The 25,328-nt window shown below is 40.0% G+C and overlaps 1 protein-coding gene across 1 annotated transcript; it reads right to left on the bottom strand.

Annotated features, from left to right (window-relative positions):
* Positions 1-20,685: 20,685 nt before the first annotated feature.
* LOC145168437 (heat shock cognate 70 kDa protein-like) lies at positions 20,686-23,155 on the bottom strand. The gene is made up of 2 exons (XM_079087246.1): positions 22,894-23,155; positions 20,686-22,339 (listed from the first exon to the last, which is right to left on the bottom strand). The coding sequence occupies exons 1-2, from the start codon at positions 23,108-23,110 to the stop codon at positions 20,859-20,861; spliced, it is 1,698 nt and encodes a 565-aa protein (XP_078943372.1). The 5' UTR covers positions 23,111-23,155; the 3' UTR covers positions 20,686-20,858.
* Positions 23,156-25,328: the final 2,173 nt, after the last annotated feature.

Raw genomic sequence — 25,328 nt, forward strand, 5'->3', positions numbered from 1 at the left:
TACCCTTGCCCACTCCAACCTGATAGACTACTACGAGCTGGCCAATCGTTTATTGTCCACAGCAACATAGCTCTCATCGTGACGAATGTGTTTGTCACCGCATCTTTAATACGTACGCCTGAGTTCCACAAATGTTTAAGCTCTTCCACCAACGGTCTAAGGAAAACATCCATATACTTGCCAGGAGCTTTCGGGCCTGGAATCAACAAAGTCAACATGAATGATGACTCTTTCATACAAAGCCAGGGTGGCAGATTGTATGTGGTGAGTATGACCGACCATGTGCTATGTAGATTACACATGTTTCCAAATGGATTGAAACCGTCAGCTGAAAGACCTAGGCGTACGTTACGGGGTTCACTGGAGAAGTCGGGGTATTTTTTATCAAAATCTTGCCAATGTTCCCCATCAACAGGATGAAGCATCACACCATCTTCTGAACGTCTGGTTCTATGCCAAATCATATTTTGGGCAGTGTGCCTCGAACAATATAAACGTCGTAGTCTAGGGGTCACAGGAAAGTACCGTAACACCTTATGAGGTACTTTCTTACCCTTGGTGTTTTTATCGATCCATCGACTCTCTTTACAAACGGGACAAACTTGCAATGAATCGTGTTCTTTCCAAAAGAGACAACAATCGTTTTTGCACACATGTATCGACTCATACCCCAGGCTAATAGACTTTAGTTTCTTTTTGGCTAGATAATGTGAAAGGGGAACCTTGTTGCCTTTGGGAAATGCTAATTGCAACAACTCAAGGAGTTGGTCAAATGAACTATCAGTCCATTTGTTGTTCACCTTGATATGCATTAACTTTGCTAGAAACTCAAGGGAAGAAAAGATGCAACCAGGATACAATTTAGTTTCCATTTCTTCCAACAACTGTGCAAAATCATCATCCACACCGCTACCACTTGTATTCGAGGTTCCTTCATCAAGGTTGGTATCATTTTCTCTCGACTCCCACATCACATCGTCGATTAAATCGGCCATTTGGTTACTTGGCAAGACGACTGGAGGAATAAAAGATTCACCATGATAGATCCAAATTTTGTACGACTTACTGAAACCATTTATAAATATATGGCGTTCAACTGCAGTCGGGTACTTGAAGTAACGGTTATCACATTTTTCACACGCACATCTGATTTTACCATTACTATCAAGGTGTGACTTCGACTTCTCGATAAAAGCTTTGAGTCCTTCTTGGAACTCGGGATGGTTTCGATATGGATTAGTAGTCCAGCTTTTATCAATAGACATGATGTTGCTGAAACATAATTTTGGGTTTAGAGTTTAGTATACAGAATTAGCATTGTTTTTTTTCCAATCCACATTTTTTTACAATTAAAATAATAAAAATATAAAAAATTAAAAATTAAAAAAATTAAATTAAAATTTTTTATTTATGCGTTTTTTAATTAATTTTAATTACAATTACTTGTAATTTATATATGCAAAAGTTGTAAATATTAAATAAAATGGTCAAAGATCCATAAAAAAACATTTATTACTATTGTAAGTTAACTATATAACTTATTGGTTAGTTTGGGTTTAGCTTGGGTAGAAACTATATAACATTTTTTTGTGTTTTTTTTTCCAATTATAACAATAATTAATTTTTATTTTCTTTTCAATTATAACCTTATAAATTAATTTGAAGATTATAAGTTAACTATATAACTTATTGGTAATTAATTTGGAGTTAGCTTGGGTAAAAACTAGAAACTTTCTAGTTTTTGTATATAAGTTTTTAAACAATTTTATAATTTTTTTTTGTGTTTTTTTTTCAAATTATAACAATAATTTTTTTTTTCAATTATAGCATCCTACTTATACCAAAACCACATACTTTTACATAATACATAAGAGGATGAAATTCACATACTTTTACATACATATACCACATATACACCAAATAGAAATACATACACATACATACAAAATAACATCCTACTTAAACCAAATACATATAATTTCACATATATACATAATAACATCCTATTTATACCAAATACAAAAGTTTCACAATCATATACCACATTTACAACAAACATACATACATTCACATACACACAATTACATCCTACTTATAACAAATACATATAATTTCAACCAAATACTCATATACCACATATACATCAAACACACATACATTGGCATATATACACAAAATTCACATATATTCAAACAAATACGAAATATACAATCTAATTTTCACATATGACAATTTTCACATAATTTCACATATAAATACAAAATTCACAAAAAAATAAAATAATAGAACCTATAGTGGCGGAAATCAACGGATATGTAGCCGGAAAAACTAGTCTTCACCCGAAAGTACCCTCACCGGAAAAACTGAACAACACCACCAAAATCACTGAAATTGAACAATTTATTGCAATTTAGTCATCAAATTCAGCTTTTAATAATCATCAAATGTCCCTAAAGGATAAACTACAAGTGGAAATTATACAACTAATTGCCATTCAATCACCACAAACAAGAAATTGAACAACTTACTTCTAATCCAAAACAACACCACCAAAAACAAGAATATGAACAATTTATTACCATTCAATCACTAGATGAAGCTACAAATCGAAATTAACATACAAATTAAAAATGAAATTACCAAATCAACTTACCGTTCTTCAAGAAATGGAGTTAGAAATTGGTCCCAAAAGCTTTATCCACACCTAGAGAAAGTTGCTTTGAACAATGTGGGGAGAAATTTGCTTGGAACAAGCAAATTGAAGAGAAAATCGGCGAGAGTGGGAAATGGCGAAGGGCAAAGTGCAGCAAACAGAAGGCAAATCAGAATGGAGGGTTTCTGCGTGCGTTTTTTTTTATCTGCGAGAGGCAATAGCGGCGACTCCTTTAGCGGCGACACGGAACCCTTTACCGGCGACAATCACTAATAGCGGCGACAAACTGGAGGGAAGGGTACCGCGCCATTTTTCGTGGACTATTAGCGGCAACTTTTTTTTAATCTTTAGCGGCGACACCTGCGTCGCCGGTATTAGGTTAGAGAGGATAAGACACCCCACCCGTTGGATTGGATATCTCATCGAACGGTTCAGATGTAACAAAGGGGGAAAGTGCGGATTCGGGTGGCAACCCTTTAGCGGCGACACTATTACCGGCGACAACGGTTTTTAGCGGCGACAATATCTAGAGTCGCCGGTAAAGCTCATTGTCGCCGGTAATAGTGTCGCCGGTAAAGGGTATATTTCTTGTAGTGTGTTTCCGAATTGATAAATATGACAGACATAGAAAGTGCAAGGATGAAAAGTCCGGGCTTTGCCCCGGACAAAAAATGTAAAAGTTTTGACTGCAAGGACCAGAAGTGTGAAAATGGCTAAAGAATTAAAGGGGTAGGAATTAGCAACTTTTTAGAAAAGGGATCAAAGTTGTCAAACCGTTAAAATTTTGTGGCCAAACTTTAAATATTAAAAGGTTCCAAAAAAGTGTAAAAATATTGATTGCAATGACAAAAAGTGTCAAAATGGGTAAAGAATAATGAGCACAATGATTAAAAGTGATAAAATTCACAAACATAAAATGTTCACGGACCTGGATTGTAACTTAAGGGACCAAAAGAGACAAATGATTAAAAGTGATAAAATTCACAAACATAAAAAGTTCAGGGACCTGGAATGTAACTTAAGGGAACAAAAGTGAAAAAATTTATGTCAAGTTTACTATTTTTTTTTACACGACTTTAATATATATATATATATATATATATATATATATATATATATATATATATATATAATAATGAGACTACTGAAATGTGGTGACACATTTGTCACGGTTTATGTAGATGACACGTCATATTTGTCACATTTAGCCAAAACTTATGATACCGGTTGCCACACTTGTAATGCTATTTTTTTTAATTAATATAGAAAATAAATATTCCAAACATATTTTATTAAATACTTAAATTTCATTAAACATAAAATAAAAATACAGCACACAAAAAAAAACATAGAAATTTAAATTACAAACCTAGAAATGTAAAAAAACGAAACCATGAAAATTAAAAAAATGAAAGCTAGATGTTATATTTTTTTGCAAGCTCCTCTTTGGCTTTTATCGCCACTTCCCGTTGGCGTCCGGATAGCTCGTTTGTGGGTCTCATTAAGATAGACATGACACGAGTTTTTTTCTCTCTTGTGCAAGTTCCGGTTATCGCTCCAAGGACGACTTCAAATTATCCATTTTTGTTATTAGTTGATCGATGTCGTCGGAACTAGTTGCCGCCACTTTCCCCTTTCGATTGGCTTGGTCTCTTCCCATGGGACGAGTGACTCTTGGAACCTCAATAGGATCCTCTTCATTGAGGTCAATCCCGACATGCGCATCGGACGATTGACTATGTGTCGTTTCAGATGTTTTGGTTCTTTTTGAAGAACCACCCGTATAAGTTTCGAAAGAGCCGACATCTTGCCATTTTTTTTGACAATTTCACAATGTTCCAAATATGTAAAATATGAATGACGTCCTTTTTGAGCACGCCCCCCGATTTCCTTAAAATAAGAATGAGCTTTACTTTTTCGGCCTCTGTAACTTTTGCAAGACTCGAATCAATGCTCCGCAACAATTGAGCACGCTCCGGATCCATGTTAACCTTATCCAAATCAAATTTATTCTGCAAAATACAAAAAATTTAGTTAATTAAATAACAATCACAACTAAACTTAAAATTGTATCCAAGTTACCTTTAGATGCACAACTGTTGCGTTCCTTAAGGCGGGGGAAACATTGTCCCAACCAGATACGTTGAAAGGGACGTTGTTCCACAAATACCTCCCAATTTCATGTGTGAACGAATTACCACGCTTCCCGACAGGGTAATGTATGATCTCCCTGTCGAAATCCAAATCCACGAGCTTTCCCTTGTTTGCTCGTATCAACTTTCCCAGCTCGATATTTTTTGACATGCCCTTTCTTTTTTTTGGAAGCTCGGCTGAAAAAATACAATTAAAAATATTAGTCACGATAACTTATTATAAAATAATAAAGATAGTTAATAAATATATCATAATAAAACTCACAATCCTGTTCGTGCTGACCACGACCAAAGCCTACTGGAGGTGGTGGATCCCCGACTCCATCACCTCCATGTCCAAGCCCCATAACACCGGCCATCATGGCCAAGAGTATTGCCCAAGTAAACCTCATCTGTAGCCTGTAAATTACAAGATGAACAATATAGAAATTCAATATGAATAAAAGTTAGTTACCCTGCGAAATTGTAAGATATACAATATAGACAAACAACATAAATAAAAGTTAGACAAACAATATGAATTAAAGGTACATTTCAAATAAAGTTTCTATTACAAAAAAAACATTTGATTTTTTTAATCAGAATCTTCATCATATATGTAACATCCCATTTTTCAAGTTCAAAAATTTCTATTTTGATATAACAACATAGAAAAACATTCATAAGAAAATATCATGAAGTCATATCATTTCGTAAAAACCATAATCTCATGTCTGAAAATCATATCATAAAAGTAGTGACAATGTCAGAGTACAATCCCAAGAAATCTCATAATGCGGAATCCGATGTGTGTATGATGTGCAGCTACCGCGCCGACTCCTTCCCCTTCGCTGAAGAGGTACCTGAAACAAAACTAAAAACTGTAAGAACGAAGCTTAGTGAGTTCCCCCATCGTATCACATATCATACATACTGCCGGCAATTCTGGGGTGCCCGACCTACCCGGTACGGCCATTCTGGGGTGCCGACCTACCCGTGTCAAGCCATTTTGGGGTGCCGACCTACCCGTGTCACGCCATTCTGGGGTGCTGACCTACCCGTGTCGAGCCATTTTGGGGTGCTGACCTACCCTTCGGTCCTAACAACCGAACCTCAGGGACTATTCCACCCCCTACTACTACTATCGCATATATCCTAGCATAACCTACTGTCAGACATATCTGGGGTGTCTGACCTACCCTTCGGTCCTAACAACCGAACTTGGGGACTATTCCCCTCCTACTACCGCTATCACATATATCATATCATGCCAGCATATAAACATATCATCACATACTGTCAAGCGTATCTGGTGTGCCTGACCAACTCTTCGGTCCTAACAACCGAACTCTACTACTATCACATATAACATATCATGCCAGCATATAACATATCAGGTAATAGCAACCTAGATGATATCACAAAGACAATCATCCAACATTCACCTCCTACTGGTGGGCCGACATTGTGGCCGTAGACCCACCACTACTGGAAGGTAACTCACCTCGTAAGGCTGACTGCTGAAATGCTGATCGGGAAATGTCTGACTGCTGCTCCAGCAACTCCCTGGCTACAATTCCCATAAAGACACTTAGTCAAACACTATTAACTAATCTTTGGGTAAAGTGACTAATTTACCCCTGGTCAAAGTCAAAGCCTTGGTCAAAGTCAACTTCCAGTTGACCTGACTCGCCGAGTTGGGCCGCTAACTTGTCGAGTCCCTTTCCTATCTTTTGACCGCTTCCCGACTCTACTCGTCGAGCTTAGCAACGACTCGACGAGTTGTCCTTCTATAATACCATCGAATTAACCTTCATCCGACTCGACGAGTTGTATGAACAACTCGTCGAGTTCACCTTCATCCTATGAACATGTCCAGTCTGTGACTCGCCGAGTTGTATGAACAACTCGTCGAGTTCATCTTCAAATGTTGGGAGATTGCCTTGGACTCGCCGAGTATGTTCATACACTCGCCGAGTCCTATGATGTACAACACTCATCCAAAAGATAGATCTTGGCTTCTAAGATCGATCTAGGACGTAAAGTTACGAACTTTACGTGCATGCATGGGAGTATAAGCTTAATGGACCCAAAATGAGGTCTAAAGGTGTTTGGGGCTCTCTATGACTACAAAATTGGCCACTTTACGCCATGTAGTCCCTTAAGGACCTTGGATATGGAGTCCTAGCCCCCAACCATGCTTGCACTCATGATAGTCACCAAAAATGGTTCCTAAAAGCCCTAATTCACTCCAAAAAGGGATCTAGAACATGAAAGAGCAAGGTATCAACTTTTTACCTCTAAGGAATTGAAGATGCTGCACAAAATCGAAATCTTCTGGTTTCCTCTTGGCTCCTCATGCTTTTCCTTCTTTCTTGTGATTACAAACCACCAAAAATCACCAAAAAGGGCCTTAGATCTCACAAAACGATTAGGGTTTCAGTATGAGGTGTTCTGGGAGCATAAGGGACGATGGAGGCTGCATTAAGACGTTTAAGTAGGGCGTCATCCCTCAGATTTAGGGTTTTGTCGAGTCAGTCTCCGACTCGTCGAGTCAGTCTCCGACTCATCGAGTACACTTAAACTTCCCACAGATCCCGTCTCTACTCGACGAGTTGGGCCATCAACTCGTTGAGTCCCAGAGAAAATACATACAATTCTTAGATAAAATACATACCAGGAATCCGGTGTTACAAATCTCGCCCACTTATTTTAGACTTCGTCCTCGAAGTCTGCTGCTGAATCTGGAAAAAGCTCGGGGTAGTGCTCCCTCATCTCTTCCTCCAGCTCCCAAGTCCATTCCGATCCCTTGCGGTACTGCCATTGCACCTTCACCAGCTCCAACCTCTTGTTCCTCAGATCCTTCGACTTTCGGTCGAGGATCGCCACAGGCCGCTCAATGTAATTTAGGCTGTCATCCACCTGAATGTCCTCCATGGGTACCACCGCCGAGTCGTCCACCAGGCACTTTCGTAACTGGGAGACGTGAAACGTGCTGTGGATCTGACTGAGTTCCGCTGGCAGATCCAGCCTATACGACACCTTGCCCACCCGGGCTATGACCCTGAAGGGTCCAATATACCTGGGGCCCAGCTTGCCCCGCTTCCTGAATCGGATGACACCCTTCCATGGCGACACCTTCAGGAGGACCATATCCCCGACCTGGAACTCCAAGTCCGAGCGGCGCTTGTCGGCATAACTTTTCTGCCGACTCTGAGCAGTCTGGAGCCTGCTCCTGACCTGCTGAATCCTCTATGTCATCTTGAGCACCACTTCGGTGCTCCCCATGACCCTCTGGCCCACCTCACCCCAACATATCGGGGTCCTGCACTTCCTCCCGTATAACATCTCAAAGGGAGGACGATCGATACTCGCGTGGTAGCTGTTGTTGTAGGAGAACTCAGCTAATGGGAGATAGGTATCCCAAATACCACCAAAGTCTAACACACATGCCCGCATCATATCCTCCAAAGTCTGGATGGTCCGCTCGCTCTGTCCATCCGTTTGCGGGTGAAAGGCGGTGCTGAAGTGTAGACGAGTACCCAACTCGTCGTGGAATTTCTTCCAATATCTGGAAGAAAACCGCACATCTCTGTCGGAAATCACGGAGTCTGGCACTCCATGCCGAGCCACTACCTCTCGAATGTAGATGTCGGCCAGCTTCTCGGCCGATATACTCTCCTGGATCGGTATGAAATGGGCACTCTTGGTCAATCGATCCACGATGACCCATATGGAATCCACTCCCCGCGCGGTCCTGGGAAGTTTGTTGATGAAATCCATGGTAATATCTTCCCATTTCCACATGGAAATATCTAACGGTTGCATCTTGCCGTGTGGCCTCTGGTGCTCGGCCTTGACCTTCCTGCAGGTCAAGCACTGCTCCACATACCATGCTACATCCCGCTTCATGCAGGTTCACCAATAGTCAAGACGAAGATCTCTATACATCTTCGTCGCTCCGGGATGGATAGAAAACCTAGATTTGTGCGCCACCTCCATCAATATCTGGCGCACGCCTCCATGATAGGGGACCCACACCCTACGGTGAAGAGTCAATAACCCTCGGCTATCATAGTCGAAGGAGGAAACCTGACCCACTATACGCTCGCTCTTCCGATGTTCCTCCTTCATAGCCTCCTGCTGGGCCTCCCGGATCTGCTCAAACAGTGGAGTCACTACTGTCATCCGCATGCAAATGTCTCTGATCGGTGCTGCCTTATGGCTAAGCGCGTCGGCCACCACATTGGCCTTCCCCGAGTGGTAAAGGATTTCAAAATCATAATCCTTCACCACATCTAACCAACGACGCTGCCTCATGTTCAGATTCGGCTGATCCATGAGGTATCTCAGACTCTTATGGTCCATGTAATTGGTACATCGAACCCCATAGAGATAGTGTTGCCAAATCTTGAGGGCGAAGACGAGCGCCCCCAACTCCAAGTCGTGCGTCGGGTAGTTCGCCTAGTGGGGCTTCAACTGCCTCGATGCGTAGGCGATGACATGCCCTCTCAGCATCAGTACTGCACCCAAGCCTGAAATAGACGCGTCGCAGTATACTACAAAATCCTCCACGCCTTCTGGCAGGGCTAAGATCGGCGCCTCGCACAATCTCTGTCTCAGTGTCTCGAAGATTCCCTGCTGCTCAGGCCCCCAATGAAAGACTACGGCCTCCTTCGTTAGTCGAGTCAAAGGTACGACTATCTTGGAGAAATCCTGGATGAATCTCCGATAATAGCCGGCTAATCCCAGGAAACTCCGAATCTCAGATGGAGACTTCGAAACCTCCCATCTCATCACCGCCTCCACCTTGGCCGGGTCGACCAGAATACTGTTCTGGTTGACAAAGTGCCCAAGAAACTGCACCTCGCGCAACCAGAACTCACACTTGGAGAACTTGGCGTACAAGCTCTCCCTCCTCAGAGTATCCAAAACCTCTCGCAGATGCTCCTCATGCTGCTCCTGCGTCTTGGAGTAGACCAGGATATCATCAATAAAAACTATCACATACCGATCCAGCATCGGTCTGCACACGTGGTTCATGAGGTCCATGAACGCGTCAGGAGCATAGGTGAGCCTGAAGGGCATCACCATGAACTCGTAGTGGCCATAGCGAGTCCGAAAAGAAGTCTTCTATACATCCTCATCCCTGACTCGCATCTGATGGTAGTCTGATCGCAAGTCTATCTTGGAAAACCAAGATGCTCCCTGAAGCTGGTCGAACAAATCATCTATCCTCGGGAGTGGGTAATGATTCTTCACCGTTACCTTGTTTAGCTCCCGATAATCTATACACATGCGATGCGACCCGTCCTTCTTCTTGACAAACAGAATCGGGGCTCCCCAAGGCGAGCTACTCGGCCTGATGAATCCCTTGTCTAGCAGCTCCTGCAGCTGCGTAGACAACTCTTGCATCTCGGTAGGATCCAACCGATATGGTGCCTTGGCTATCGGAGCCGCACTAGGGACTAGGTCGATCCTGAACTCCACCTGCCGCTCCGGAGGTATCCCAGGAAGCTCCTCTGGGAACACATCTGCGTAGTCCCGCACCATCAGAACATCGCTCACCGTCGCCTTACCCGCCTCCCGGGTATCCATAACATAGGCGACATACCCAACACATCACTGCTGTAGGTAGCGCCTAGCCTTCACTGCTGAACATAATGTGGGTCCACGCTGTGGCCTCTTGCCGTGGATCACCAACTCTCCCCCACTTGGGGTCCTGACTCGCACTAACTGCTGCGCGCAGTCTATCACCGCCTCATTAGGGCTCAACTAATCCATGCCTATAATCACCTTGTTCCCACGCAACGGAATGGGAACCAAGTCTACCAGGTAGCGCTCCTCGAATAGCCTCAGAACACAATCTCTGAAAACTGCTGATGCTCGTACCGATCGGTCATCGGTAATCTCAACCTCTAAAGGGCAATCCAACATGCCCGCAGACTCAGGCAACCTCTTGCTAAGTGCAAGAGAAACAATGGATCGAGTGGCACCTGAATCGAACAACACCTGAACTGGGATACCGTTCACATGGAACGATCCTAAACGTGTATACACATAACAAATCAATATCATACGCATCATATAAATAAAAACCAAGGAGAAGGAATCATACTCGTCACCACATCGGGTGCGGCGCGTGCCTCCTCGTTAGTCAACTGGAAGGACCGACTCCTCACCACTGGAGCCTCTGTCTTGCCCTACCGGCCATCCGTAATCCGCAGGGTCGCTGGAGCTGGCGCCTTCACTGGCGCTGCTGCTGTCAACTGGGGGAAATTGGCCTTCTTATGGCCCCTCTGGTTGCAGTGGAAACACAGCAACTCGGATGTCTGAATAGTGGGTGCAGGGGCGGTACAATCCCTGCTGAAGTGCCCCGTCTTGCCGCATTTGTTGTAGCCCAACGATCCCAACCTACAAGCCCCTCATGCAGCCTGCCGCATTTCCTGCAGCGACCCTGTCCCGACTGGCCTTTCGGTATAGTGTTGATAGGTTTGAGCCATAAGAACTTTCCTATGTGCACATGCAAACCCTAATTGCTTGGATCTAGGTTTCTCTAATTGAACATGCTTTGAATCCAAGACTTGCAATACTAGATCTAATGTAATATATTGAATCTAATCATATGAAATCAGGTTTGCCCTATCCTACCCGTTCGGCTAACGACCCTCCACCAGTCAAGCAAGCGGTGGGTGTGAATGTACACCCATTAAGCGCCATTTTATAGGCAGCAGCCTTATACCCACCTTATAGACTGGCTTCGTGAATGAGGCCTACTAACGGTAAGACTAGCATTTTAAATTATACATATATATATATATTAAGCTTGTAATAATATAATAGTATAGAGTTGAATTTTAAACTTGTAAAATTCTAGGGATTGAAATTTAAATTATCCAAATTAAACATTTAATCATAAAATATAAAATTTCAAAGCTTGAGGACAAGTTTAGAACTTTTCAAAACATAAGGATCAAATAGCAAATAATATAAATCAACTAATTAGATTATCTCAATTTGATCTTATTTAGAATTACTTGCAAGACAATTTACCAATTCAATTCAAATAATCAATTATAATCATATAAGGAAATTATTATTCAACTAATTGACAATTATCTTTTATTTGGTCAAGAATATACTCATATATATGATTAAAATCGGATTTTAATGACCCAAAACAGTTAAGGCAAGTATCCTCAAGTAAAACAGCAAGAAATCCCGAAACTTCCTCCTTCTGACGTTCGAACTCGCCGAGTACCTCTATGGACTCGCCGAGTACCTCTATGGACTCGCCGAGTCCACAGTGGAACTCGCCGAGTACAGCAGTCAGAATCACAAAATCGAATTTTTTTTCAAGCAACAAGCAATCAACCAATGCATCAATTCAATAGAAATCAATCAAAGCTCTGATACCACTGATGGGTTTGAGCCATAAGAACTTTCCTATGTGCACATGCAAACCCTAATTGCTTGGATCTAGGTTTCTCTAATTGAACATGCATTGAATCCAAGACTTGCAATACTAGATCTAATGTAATATATTGAATCTAATCATATGAAATCAGATCTGAAAGAATACCTTGAATTACTTGCTTGATACTTCTTCTTCTTGGAGCTTAGAGTCACAATTGTCACTCCTCTAATGGCTTACAAACACCAACTAGCAAGAAGATGATCTTGAGAGAGAGGGAGAAGGGATAGAAATCGGCCCTAGGGTTCCTTGGCTTGCAAGAGTGTCGATTTCTCCACCCCAAGGGTTCTATTTATACTATGAGCTATTAGGGTTTCTCCTTTAACCCTAATTGAATGACTTAGGCCCTAAGCAATCCAAGATCCTTCTAGATACAAGGCTTGGACGAATTTAAGGTTCCCAAACCCTAAATTTCGTCCACCCCAATATCCATAAGGATACATAGCCCAAAATACAACTATCACACATTTGACAGTTTATGCCCTTTTATTCAATTAACCTCTTTAAGTCACCAAATTAATTCTCAATTAATATATGACTTATATTAATCAAATAACATTATTATTTCTTTAATATATTATTCTCATAATATATTAACAATAATATCTCTTCTCTCTTAACAAATCATCCTGTCAAGTTGCTATGGTGAAGGCAACCCAAAAGGACCATGCATAACCGGGTCAAGTACTTACCAAATATAGTTATAGCCTTAGACACTAATCCAACAAGTGTCTGATCCCCTGGGCTTCTTCCTCGAAGCCCCAGTCATTTGTCCCTCCTCTACCTTCCTCTTACGGATATGCTCCAAATAAATCTCTCTCTCCCTTGCCCTGACAATCATGGAGTCCAGGGTAGGACAAGCTGAAAAACTGACATGCTCCCGAATATCGGCTCGCAGCATGTCGTGATAGCGGGTCCTCCTCATATCCTCATCTCCCGTATACTGGGGCACCAATAAAGCCCTCTCTCGGAACTTGGCGGTGATCTCCGCCACTGTCTCGGTCGTCTGCCTTATATCCAGGAACTCCTGGGCCAATTGCTGGAGCTCCACAGCGAGTGCGAACTCAGCCCTGAACCGGGTCACAAAATCCGGCCATGTCATAGCCTCAATAGCTGAGGCTCCCAGAGAGTCACCAACCGACTCCCACCAATCCCTGGCCCTGTCCCTCAAGCATCCCACCGCATATCGTACACTCGACCCCTCGGGGCAGAAGCTAGTCAACTGTGCAGACTCGATGTCTGCAATCCATCGCCTGACAGCAATGGGGTCCTTCGCCCCATGGAAATCCGACGCACCACTGCCCCTGAAGTTCTTAAAGGACAGTGTACGTGATCCTGACTGGCTGGTCGCCATGTCACTCCTGAATGCCCTGAGACGATCCTCCATCAACTCAACTATCCCTTCCTTGACCGACCCAAAGATAACCAGGGTCGCATCAAGGATGCCTCTAGTGATCTCTGACGCGATGAAATCGCGTAGCCTCTCATCCACTGGCTTGGAACATGAACCCGAACCCGAACCCGATCCCTCTCCTGAACTGCTAACTGCTGGCCTAGAGCGTAGTACCACCATTCTGAAAACACATAATGATAACCATCAGAAATACTGATATCACTAGAGGGATCACATCTACCACAAGTTTCCTGGTCTTGTCCCAGCCTTGCTCGATTCAAGTACGGATCCTCTGCTTTCGGTAGTACGGGCCCATACTACCTTCCACATCTATCCGTATTTTCCTCAAGAACTGCCTTGAGTCCACCAAGTCCCTTCTACTGCTACTGATCTCTGCCACTCTCTTCCTAGGCTTGCCCTAGGATAATCACCGACCCAAACTCAGTACTCAGCTACTGAAGGTATCCTCATGATGCCAATTAGCCACTACCTGAATACCATCACATGTGACGAGGCTCAGATAATCCTTCGAGTAAAGGACTCGTCCCTACAACGGTTAGACTCAAACAAGAGCTGCGCAATAGGGCCAAATCCAACACTCTGAGATTATTCAACCCTGATCACATGTGACTTAACTTATTCACCTAATGGCTAACTCCTATCACTCAGAGTCCCACAAAGCACAAAGCAAGTAACATTCAGACGAAGGGAAACCTACCACATAATCCAATCATACTACTCCATCCTCTACTCAAGAATCTATACTAGCATGCAATTCATAAGGCTCATACACATATAACAGGCACATAAGGCATCCTCCTAGATCCTTAGTCCTAATCTAGCATGCAGTTCTAATAAGCATATCATAACATAACTTGCATGGGTATTTTGGGGTACTTACTTGAGCTCGGCCGGTCGCGCACATCACACACCTTGTTCTTTCTCAAAACTCTTTAACTTAGATTTTAGAAACCATTTTTCTTTGTAAAAATCTTTTAATCCCTCGGTTTGAGTCCAGACACTCCCGAGGGTGTGTCCGAATCCCTCAAACCAGGGCTCTGACACCAACATGTAACATCCCAATTTTCAAGTCCAAAAATTTCGATTTTGATATAACAACATAGAAAAACATTCATAAGAAAATATCATGAAGTCATATCATTTCGTAAAAACCATAATCTCATGTCTGAAAATCATATCATAAAAGTAGTGACAATGTTAGAGTACAATCCCAAGAAATCTCATAATGCGGAATCCGATGTGTGTATGATGTGCAGCTACCGCGCCGGCTCCTTCCCCTTCGCTGAAGAGGTACCTGAAACAAAACTGAAAACTATAAGCACGAAGCTTAGTGAGTTCCCCCATCGTACCACATACCATACAATCACATAGCATACATACTGCCGACAATTCTGGGGTGCCTAACCTACCCGGTACGGCCATTCTGGGGTGCCGACCTACCCGTGTCAAGCCATTATGGGGTGCCGACCTACCCGTGTCAAGCCATTATGGGGTGCTGACCTACCCGTGTCGAGTCATTCTGGGGTGCTGACTTACCCTTCGGTCCTAACAACCGAACCTCGGGGACTATTCCAACCCTACTACTACTATCACATATATATCCTAGCATAACCTACTGTCAGACATATCTGGGGTGCCTGACCTACCCTTCGGTCCTAACAACCGAACTTGGGGACTATTACCCTCCTACTACCGCTATCACATATATCATATCATGCCAGCATATAAACATATCATCACACACTGTCAGGCGTATCTGGTGTGCTTGACCTACTCTTCGGTCCTAATAACCGAACTCTACTACTATCACATATAACATATCATGCCAGCATATAACATATCAGGTAAAAGCAACCTAGATGATATCACAAATACAATCATCCAACATTCAACTCCTACTGGTGGGCCAACATTGTGGCCGTACACCCACCGCTATTGGAAGGTAACTCACCTCGTAAGGCTGACTGCTGAAATGATGATCGGGAAATGTCTGACTGCTGCTCCGACAACTCCCCGACTACAATTCCCATAAAGACACTTAGTCAAACACTACTAACTAATCTTTGGGTAAAGTGACTAATTCACCCCTGGTCAAAGTCAAAGCCTTGGTCAAAGTCAACTTCCAGTTGACCTGACTCGCCGAGTTGGGCCGCCAACTCGTCGAGTCCCTTTCCTATCTTTTGACCCCTTCTCGACTCTACTCGTCAAGTTTAGCAATGACTCGACGAGTTCTCCTTATATAATACCATCGAATGAACCTTCATCCGACTCGCCGAGTTGTATGAACAACTCATCGAGTTCACCTTCATCCTATGAACATGTCCAGTCTGTGACTCGCCGAGTTGTATGAACAACTCGTCGAGTTCATCTTCAAAAGTTGGGATTGCCTTGGACTCGCCGAGTATGTTCATACACTCGCCGAGTCCTATGATTTCTAGATCATGGCTCTTTCTCAAAATGTCACAACACTCCTTGGGACTTTTCTAATCTTCTGCTAACACTCAACTGGGTTCCTTTGGACCCATAACAGAATGGGGACACAAGCCTCGGACTCGCCGAGTTCCAAGAACACTCGTCGAGTTGATGTTGTACAAGTCTTATTTTCTCGATTTCTGATGTACAACACTCATCCAAAAGATAGATCTGGGCTTCTAAGATCGATCTAGCACGTAAAGTTACAAACTTTACGTGCATGCATGGGAGTATAAGCTTAATGGACCCAAAATGAGGTCTAAAGGTGTATGTGGCTCTCTATGACTACAAAATTGGTCACTTTACGCCATGTAGTCCCTTAAGGACATTGGATCTGGAGTCCTAGCCCCCAACCATGCTTGCACTCATGATAGTCACCAAAAATGGTTCCTAAAGGCCCTAATTCACTCCAAAAAGGGATCTAGAACATGAAAGAGCAAGGTATTAGCTTTTTACCTCTAAGGAACTGAAGATGCTGCACAAACTCGAAATCTTTTGGTTTCCTCTTGGCTCCTCAAGCTTTTCCTTCTTTCTTGTGATTACAAACCATCAAAAATCACCAAAAAGGGCCTTAGATCTCACAAAACAATTAGGCTTTCGGTATGAGGTGTTCTGGGAGCATAAGGGACAATGGAGGCTGCATTAAGACATTTGAATAGGGTGTCGTCCCTCAGATTTAGTGTTTTGTCCAAACAGCTCCTACTCGCCGAGTCAGTCTCCGACTCGTCGAGTAGGACAATTAAACTTCCCGCGGATCCCATCTCTACTCGACGAGTTGGGCCATCAACTCGTCGAGTCCCAGAGAAAATACATACAATTCTTAAATAAAATACATATCAGGAATCCGGTGTTACAATATACTTCAATGTCTTCTTCATCAATATCATAATCAGAATCATCATCATCATAATCAGTATCTTCATCGGAAACATTATCGATTCTATCCGTTGGTGGAGGTACTTCAGTCTCGTCTTCATCGTCATAATCAACATTGTTTTGAGCTATATCAACATTGTTTTGAAAGTATTGTGAGAAGTTGATAAAACGTCTAGCTCCAGATGAAGAGTTGTTTTGAACTACGTCAACATTTTCGGCCTCCACATTGTCGACATCTTGGACAGAGTCACTGTAAGCATTTTGGACACGAGCATTGTCGGATGGTATATCCTAAATATTTCGATGATTAACATGCTCGACGACACAACGAGGGTTGTTGTTTTGGTTTCTTCGATGATTAACAGGCTTGCAAATGTAGAACACTTGTTTGGCTTGCGAAGCATATATGAGTTGATCATCTTGGTACGCTTCTTTTTCTGTGTCGAGACTTATGAAATTATCATCAGGAATATCTCCCGTATCGAACCACTTGCACCGAAAATATTACAGTCGAATAATCATATGGATATTGCACCTCCATAATCTCTTCTAACTGGCCATAATATTTCTCTCCATTCTCACCAACCGCTAGAACCCCAGAGTTTTGTGTTTTGCGTTGTGCATCACGACTAAGTACCATAAACCTAACACCGTTGACTATGCACGCGGTGTAAGTATAAACATCCATTTGTGAACCCATTGAAAGGGCTGACAACTCTTTGTGGAATTCTGGAGAGTTTTCTTTTTCCATCTGATAAACCTATTAAACGTATGTTGTTGTGTTATGTATTCTTGATTCGTTATATTTATCAAAGATATTTGTTTGTTAATTATTATTACCTTTTCAAGAAATCAGTTGGGAAATTCGGTCTTTTCGTCACTTTCAGGATGTTCAGATTTGAATTTTCTATATATATATATATATATATATATATATATATATATATATATATATATATATATAATTGATGAATGGAAAAAAGTGACAATAAATAATGAAAGATAATTAAAAGTAAGAACACTTACTCGATGTATTGTCTGACTTCTTGACAACTATTCAATATAAACCATTCTATATTACGTTTCTCCCTTATATCAAGATGTTTGATTTGCGTTGCGCTCGTCGGTCGACACTTGGACTCAAACATCCAAAACGTTGTTTTTTCAATGACAACTTCTTCGTTTCTTTCAAGGCGAGTGACATCTCGAAGGCGAGTGACATTAACTTGATGCAACTGAAACATAATTTAGTGTTTATGGTTTACTCTACGGGAAAAAAAATCAAGTAGAGTATTCATAAAGTTGATGATTCAAAAAGTATCCCAACATGGGAACACATGAACAAATAATCAGAAATGGATAAAGTATTCAAAAAGTATATATATATATATATATATATATATATATATATATATACTTTTTGAATACTTTATCCATTTCTGATTATTTGTTCATGTGTTCCCATGTTGGGATACTTTTTGAATCATCAACTTTATGAATACTCTACTTGATTTTTTCCCCGTAGAGTAAACCATAAATACTAAATTATGTTTTAGTTGCATCAAGTTAATGTTAATATTAAAATAAAATAAAATTAGTTTAAAAAATTAAACTAAATTAATAGCAACATACTTTCTCTTTGCTCCTAGGGTATATATATATATATATATATATATATATATATATATATATATATATATATATATATATATATACCCTAGGAGCAAAGAGAAAGTATGTTGCTATTAATTTAGTTTAATTTTTTAAACTAATTTTATTTTATTTTAATATTAACATTAACTTGATTTTAAAACTACTTTAATTTGATTTTACAATTAATTTATTATTTTTTTATTGATTTTTTAAAATTAATTTAATTTGATTCTATAATTACATTAAAATTAGTAGAAGTACGTTGCTATTAATAACCTAATTAAGCTAAAGTTGTAATGACCAACATTAAGTCACTAAAAGTATGTTACTATTAAGTTAGTTTTATAATTGATTTAATTTGATTTTATAAAGGTAACTTAATTTGATTCTAAAGGTAAATTAATTTGATTTTCTAATTAAACAAAATCAAACAAATGTGTATATATATCCAATTTCAATTTCATGCCAAATTTCATTTTTAAGCCAATGTGGTATAAACAAATATTACAAAAACATACACAAAATGCATAAAAACTTCCCACAAATCTGAAAAAGCATACAATATTCCAACAAAATGCATACAATCCAACAAAATGCACAAACACTTTTTATCTCAAAATATACAAACATAATCACTCAACAAAATTGAAAATTACTAACAATTTAATTTAATCCGAAATTTATTTAAGTAAAAATATAATTAATAATTTCTAAAAAATTAATTAGTCTAAGGCTTACTTAATCTAAAATAAATCAATATTATAAAAAAAATATAAATAAATTTATGAAATTTTACATTAAAACTTTGGATTCAACTGAAAGGATTTTTCCATAATAGGGTAAACTTTGAAGATTTTAATTGAAGTTTCTTTGTTTACGACTAGATTTTTAATTATTATTTAGAGCAAGAGACCAAAACCGTACAAATCAGAGGTTGAGGGGCTGATCATATATATTTAGTAATGGAGCTTGGTTAAATCAGGAGGTATGATACCTCCTGATTCCTCCTCGTCGTTCATGCGTAAATAAGAAGCAGGAAAACAAAATACGAATGGTCTTGTGTTTATCCGTGATCTACGAACAAATCAAGAGATTAAAAGGGGATGGGTGGAGTGAACTTACGAAGAAGGAAGCAGCAGCACAGGTGGTATAAACAAAAATTACAAAATGCATACAATCCAATAAAATGCACAAACACTTCTTATCTCAAAATTACTAACAATTTTTCATCAAACATAACACCAAAACAGAAAAATAATAGAAAATAGGAGGAATTTGACCTTAAATGTGGGCAATTTCGAAATTAAGCTCAAGGGTCGCCGGTTTTGGAGGTTTTGGGGGAAGGTGTGGCGGTCTTGTGGCGGCAGGAGGGGCTAGCACCGGCTTTTACCTTCGTCCTCCACTTAGTCGACTCGTCCAAGTGATGAAAATGAGAAGCAGCAACAGAAACGAGAAAAGGAAAGGAGAGAACAGAAAAAAATGTCACCCAAAAGGAAACTGGAAGGGGTTATCTGTAAGGGGCATTAGCGGCGACAGGAAATAGCGGCGACGCAAGGGCATTAGCGGCGATAATTGGGCACTAGCGGCAACAAATCGGATGGATGGGGGTAATTTGACGCGGATCGCCGTTTGCGAGCATTACTGCGACCCTATAGCGGCGACACTGGGCAATAGCGGCGACATGTAACGCGTCAATTACATGTCGCCGCTATTGCCAGTGTCGCCGCTAAAGGGGTCACCGGTAATACCAAGATTTCTTGTAGTGTTATAAAAGGGTGGTGCCTAAACATGTTTGTGCAAAGGACTTTTAGTATGCTACTGGGCTATTCTATGATTGATGAGTTTAATTTGGATTCAAACTTGATCTTGGATTCAATCCCAAAACCTTTTTAATGTTGGGGTAAATAAGAAAATATTAAGGCTCTTTTTGGTGAAGTCCGTGGGGTATTGTAGCCATTTAACATAAAAAACGATAATGCACCCAAATCACATGCCTTGCATAAGCAAAAAATAACATTCCAAAATTCATGTGTTCATTCAAAATGGTTCTTGGTTTAACTTTTGGATTGGTTCGGTTTTGAGAAGTTGCACGTTACCGTTTAACACAAACTTATGAAAAGGAAGACCACCTTAGAAGATCCAATTGGTCTTGTCAGCAATCTCATGCTCCGTTTTACTTCAGCTTCATCTAGATATATATTTGAGTTGTTTATGTAAAGCATTGAGTGCATCAGCTTTCTTCTTGAATTCTCGGTCCTCGTGTTTATACTTGTCAGCATCTTTTACCATCTTTTCAATCTCTTCCTTACAGAGTCTACCATTTTCATTGGTAATCGTGAGTTTATTCTTCTGACCAGTTGCTAATATCTTGGTTGCGACTGTGAGGATACCATTGGCATCAATTTCAAAGCACACCTTGACTTGTTGCTGTCTTTTTCGAACCGGTGGTATTCCAGAAACTGTGAACATCCCCAACAAATGGTTATCTGTAGATCTGGCTCTTTCACCTTGATAGACCCTGATACCAACGGAAGTTTGGTTTTCAAAGGCTGTTCGATAAATTCTAGATTTTTTCCTAGGTATTGTAGTGTTACGTGGGATCACCACGTCAAATATTTCTCCCATTAATTGTATACCAAGGGACAAGGGAGTGACATCCAATAACACCAAATCTCCAAACCTAATTTTATCACTGTTAGGGTTTAACTTTGCAGCCATAACCGCCGCACCATATGCGACAGCCTCATCCGGGTTTAGGCTCTTGCATAACTCCTTCCCGTAGAATAGTTTCTGCAACATTAACTGGATCTTTGGTATTCTGGTTGACCCACCAACAAGAATCACCTCGTGTACACTTGATTTCTTCATCTTTGTATCACGTAAACATGCCTCTACAGTCTCCATGCAGCGATCAAAATAACCCATGTTGAGCTCTTCAAATTTAGCCCGACTAAACTTCATACAGAAATCAATCCCCTCATGCAAGCAATCTAGTTCGATCGAAGTCTGAGTATCGCATGAGAGAATCCTTTTTGCTTTCTCACAAGCACATCTTAGTCTCCCCACTGCTTTTTTATTAGGCTTCAAGTCTTTTTCCCATTTCCTTTTGAATTCCTGAACACAGTGATCCACCATGCGATTATCAAAATCCTCGCCTCCCAAATGGGTGTCACCAGAAACGGCTTTCACCTTAATGATATGAGCTCCTTCCACAATTGTCAATATAGAGACATCAAAAGTGCCACCACCCAAGTCGAAGACGAGCACATTTTTCTTTTTCTTTTTTGTTTTGATCAAAGACTTATTGATGTCTAGACCATAAGCAATTGCAGCTGAAGTAGGCTCGTTGATCATGCTAATGATGTTGAGTCCGGCAATAGCACCAGCATCCTTTGTTGCATGACGTTGTGATTCGTTGAAGTAAGCTGGAACAGTAATGACAGCGTTTTTCACGGGTTTTCCAATGTATGCTTCAGCGGTTTCTTTCATCTTCCTAAGAACCATTGATGATATTTCTTCAGCTAAAAATTCCTTTGTTTCACCTTTGTAGGAGACAGAAATCTTTGGTGTGTCGGCAGGACCTTCTATGACCTTAAAAGGCCATAATTTCATGTCATCCTGCACTTTGGAATCACTGAACCTCCTTCCGATCAACCTCTTAGCATCTGAAGTTCGACATGCATGTATATTTAATTAATTAAGCCAATAGCAAAATTGTAAAAATTAGCTATATCAGTAACGATTTTAATTCAAAAGTAAATTTTGTTGAAATGCTATATGAGGAGCTGTACAAGTTGGACTGAAAGGGAAGCTCAGTCTTGGCTAAAACAACTTCTGGATCTTCATTCATCATGTTTTCACGTTGCTTTTGCTTAAAAGTAAAAAGTGTAATCGAGACTTTCCACCATTTCCACAGAAAAAGGCAGCCGTGTATTTAATTAGTTGCTTGTTCAAATGGTTCTTCTTCAAAGTTCAAACTCTTCCAGAGACATTGAACCAAAAAACCCTAGAACTTTAAAATCGAACCATCGGGTGGCGTTGCTTTTAAATTTTAGTTTATAAATAGGATCAAAGACTTCAGACTTCAGTGGACTTAAATGTATCAGACTCCGGTTTTGACGATTCATATGTTTCTTAAAATATGTATTTTTTTCCTTGCTCTTAATCATAGTAATATAACAGCACTCAATAAACCCTAGAAAAAGAAAGAGAAGCTTACCAAATATGGTGTTGGCAGGGTTTATGGCCGCTTGGTTCTTGGCGCCATCGCCAATGAGACGCGCTGCATCAACGAAAGCAACACAAGACGGTGTCGTTCGATTACCTTGATTATTGGGAATAATTTCGATGCGATCGTGCTTCCAAACGGCGACACATGAATAGGTTGTTCCGAGATCAATGCCGATGGGCGGTGCATCGTCTCCCATTTTCTCCATTGCAACCAAAATTTAAAATAAATTAAATGTTTGCTTCCAAGCGGCGATGCTGTTCCAAGGTCTATGTAGGCGATACTCATAAATTACTCACAGGCAGAGGCTATTCATATACCCCCTGTTTTTATTAAATTTTATTATTTTTATATTATATTAACATTATTTAATACATTTAAATATTATAGTACTAATATATTGATAACAACTAGAAAGGTTACCCCGCTACGCGGGGGCCAGAAGTTTTCAATGTTGTCACTACAAGGAAAAGGCCATTACCGGCGACAAAAGTCGCCGGTAAAAGTCCAAAAAGTCGCCGGTAATACTAATAGCGGCGACGCGTCGCCGGTACTGAGTCGCCGCTACTGATTCGTCGCTATTGATCACTTTGTCGCCGCTAATGAGAAAAGTCGCCGCTATTGACCATGTTGCCGCCAATGAGTTGAGTCGCCGCTAATAAGCGTGTCGCCGGTAAAAGTGTCGCCGGTAATAACAGTTTTCATTTTTTTAATTTTTTTTTAATTAATGATTTTGGTTGGCGGTGATAATGTCGCCGGTAATAACAATATTCGATTAAATATCAAAAATAATAGTGTCGACGCTAATTACAAATTAAATATTAACAAACATCCGATTAAATATCAAACATAATAGTGTCAATGCAAATTACAAACAAACATCCGATTACAATTAAATATCAAAAGTCATAATATCCGAGTAGCAAAACAACCAAAGTTTTACAATCTACCAAGTAGCAAAGCATGACAACATATGCAAATAAAACACATCCTTACATACCATCATCTTCGTTCCCATTGTTTTCTTGATTATTGTGGGATTGAAAAAACGAATAAAGCTCATCCCTACATGCCGGGTCGCTGAGCATTGCTCGAAGATTTTCCAACTACATAATTAATAACAATATATATATATATATATATATATATATATATATATATATATATATATATATAAACTTATAAGTTAGATTGTCAAACATAAACAAAAATTATCAAAATACATTGCTATTTTAAAACTTAGATAGAAAACCAAAGTACATTGCTATTTCTTGCACTTGGGACAAAAACCCAATTACCAAAATTTTTAGCAAATAATCACCACAAAACCAAAATTACCAATTCAACATGCATTTTACGATGCTAAAGTAGATTGCTATTTTAAAACTAAGATAGAAAACCAAAGTACATTGCTATTTCTTGCACTTGGGACAAAAACCAAATTACCAAACTTTTTAGCAAATAATCACCACAAAACCAAAATTACCAATTCAACATGCATTTTACGATGCTAAAGTAGATTGCTATTTTAAAACTAAGATAGAAAACCAAAGTACATTGCTATTTCTTGCACTTGGGACAAAAACCAAATTACCAAACTTTTTAGCAAATAATCACCACAAAACCAAAATTACCAATTCAACATGCATTTTACGATGCTAAAGTAGATTGCTATTTTAAAACTAAGATAGAAAACCAAAGTACATTGCTATTTCTTGCACTTGGGACAAAAACCAAATTACCAAACTTTTTAGCAAATAATCACCACAAAACCAAAATTACCAATTCAACATGCATTTTACGATGCTAAAGTAGATTGCTATTTTAAAACTAAGATAGAAAACCAAAGTACATTGCTATTTCTTGCACTTGGGATAAAAACCAAATTACCAAACTTTTTAGCAAATAATCACCTCAAAACCAAAATTACCAATTCAACATGCATTTTACGATGCTAAAGTAGATTGCTATTTTTAAATTACGACAAAAAACCAAAGTACGTTGTTATTTTTTGCACTTGGGACAAAAACTTAATTACAAAACTTTTTAGCAAATAATCACCACAAAACCAAAGTAGATTGTTTTACCTGTGATGGTTGTGATGGTTGTGGTGATGGTTGCGAAGGCTGTGGAATCGGCTGGAGAGCAGAAGGTTTACGGCCAATGCCTCTAATATGGCCACGTCGCTCTCCTAATACTTTCTCAAACGCAGCTCTTTCTTGAGCGGGAGTTAACTGACTTTCACCTTGAGTTTGTTCTAACAGCTCTTCAACTAACCGATTCTGTAACTCCCAAAAGTGAGTAACAATTAAGTATAAATAAACATTTAATTATATGATAAAATTATAATTAAATACTTACATACTGTTGTTCCGCCTCAGCAGTAACAAATATACCATTCTTATCGGTATGAGCTTTGCGAAACG

The sequence above is a fragment of the Lactuca virosa genome, chromosome 4 (genome assembly GCF_052849685.1).
Source record: "Lactuca virosa cultivar CGN04683 chromosome 4, Lactuca_virosa_CGN04683_v6, whole genome shotgun sequence".
NCBI lineage: Eukaryota > Viridiplantae > Streptophyta > Magnoliopsida > Asterales > Asteraceae > Lactuca > Lactuca virosa.

Coding starts and splice junctions, on each gene's coding strand:
- LOC145168437 (XM_079087246.1), bottom strand. CDS start 23,110: ATGGAGAAAATGGGAGACGATGCACCGCCCATCGGCATTGATCTCGGA. Junction 22,340..22,893: donor CCCTGCCAACACCATATTTG/GTAAGCTTCTCT, acceptor GTCGAACTTCAG/ATGCTAAGAGGTTGATCGGA.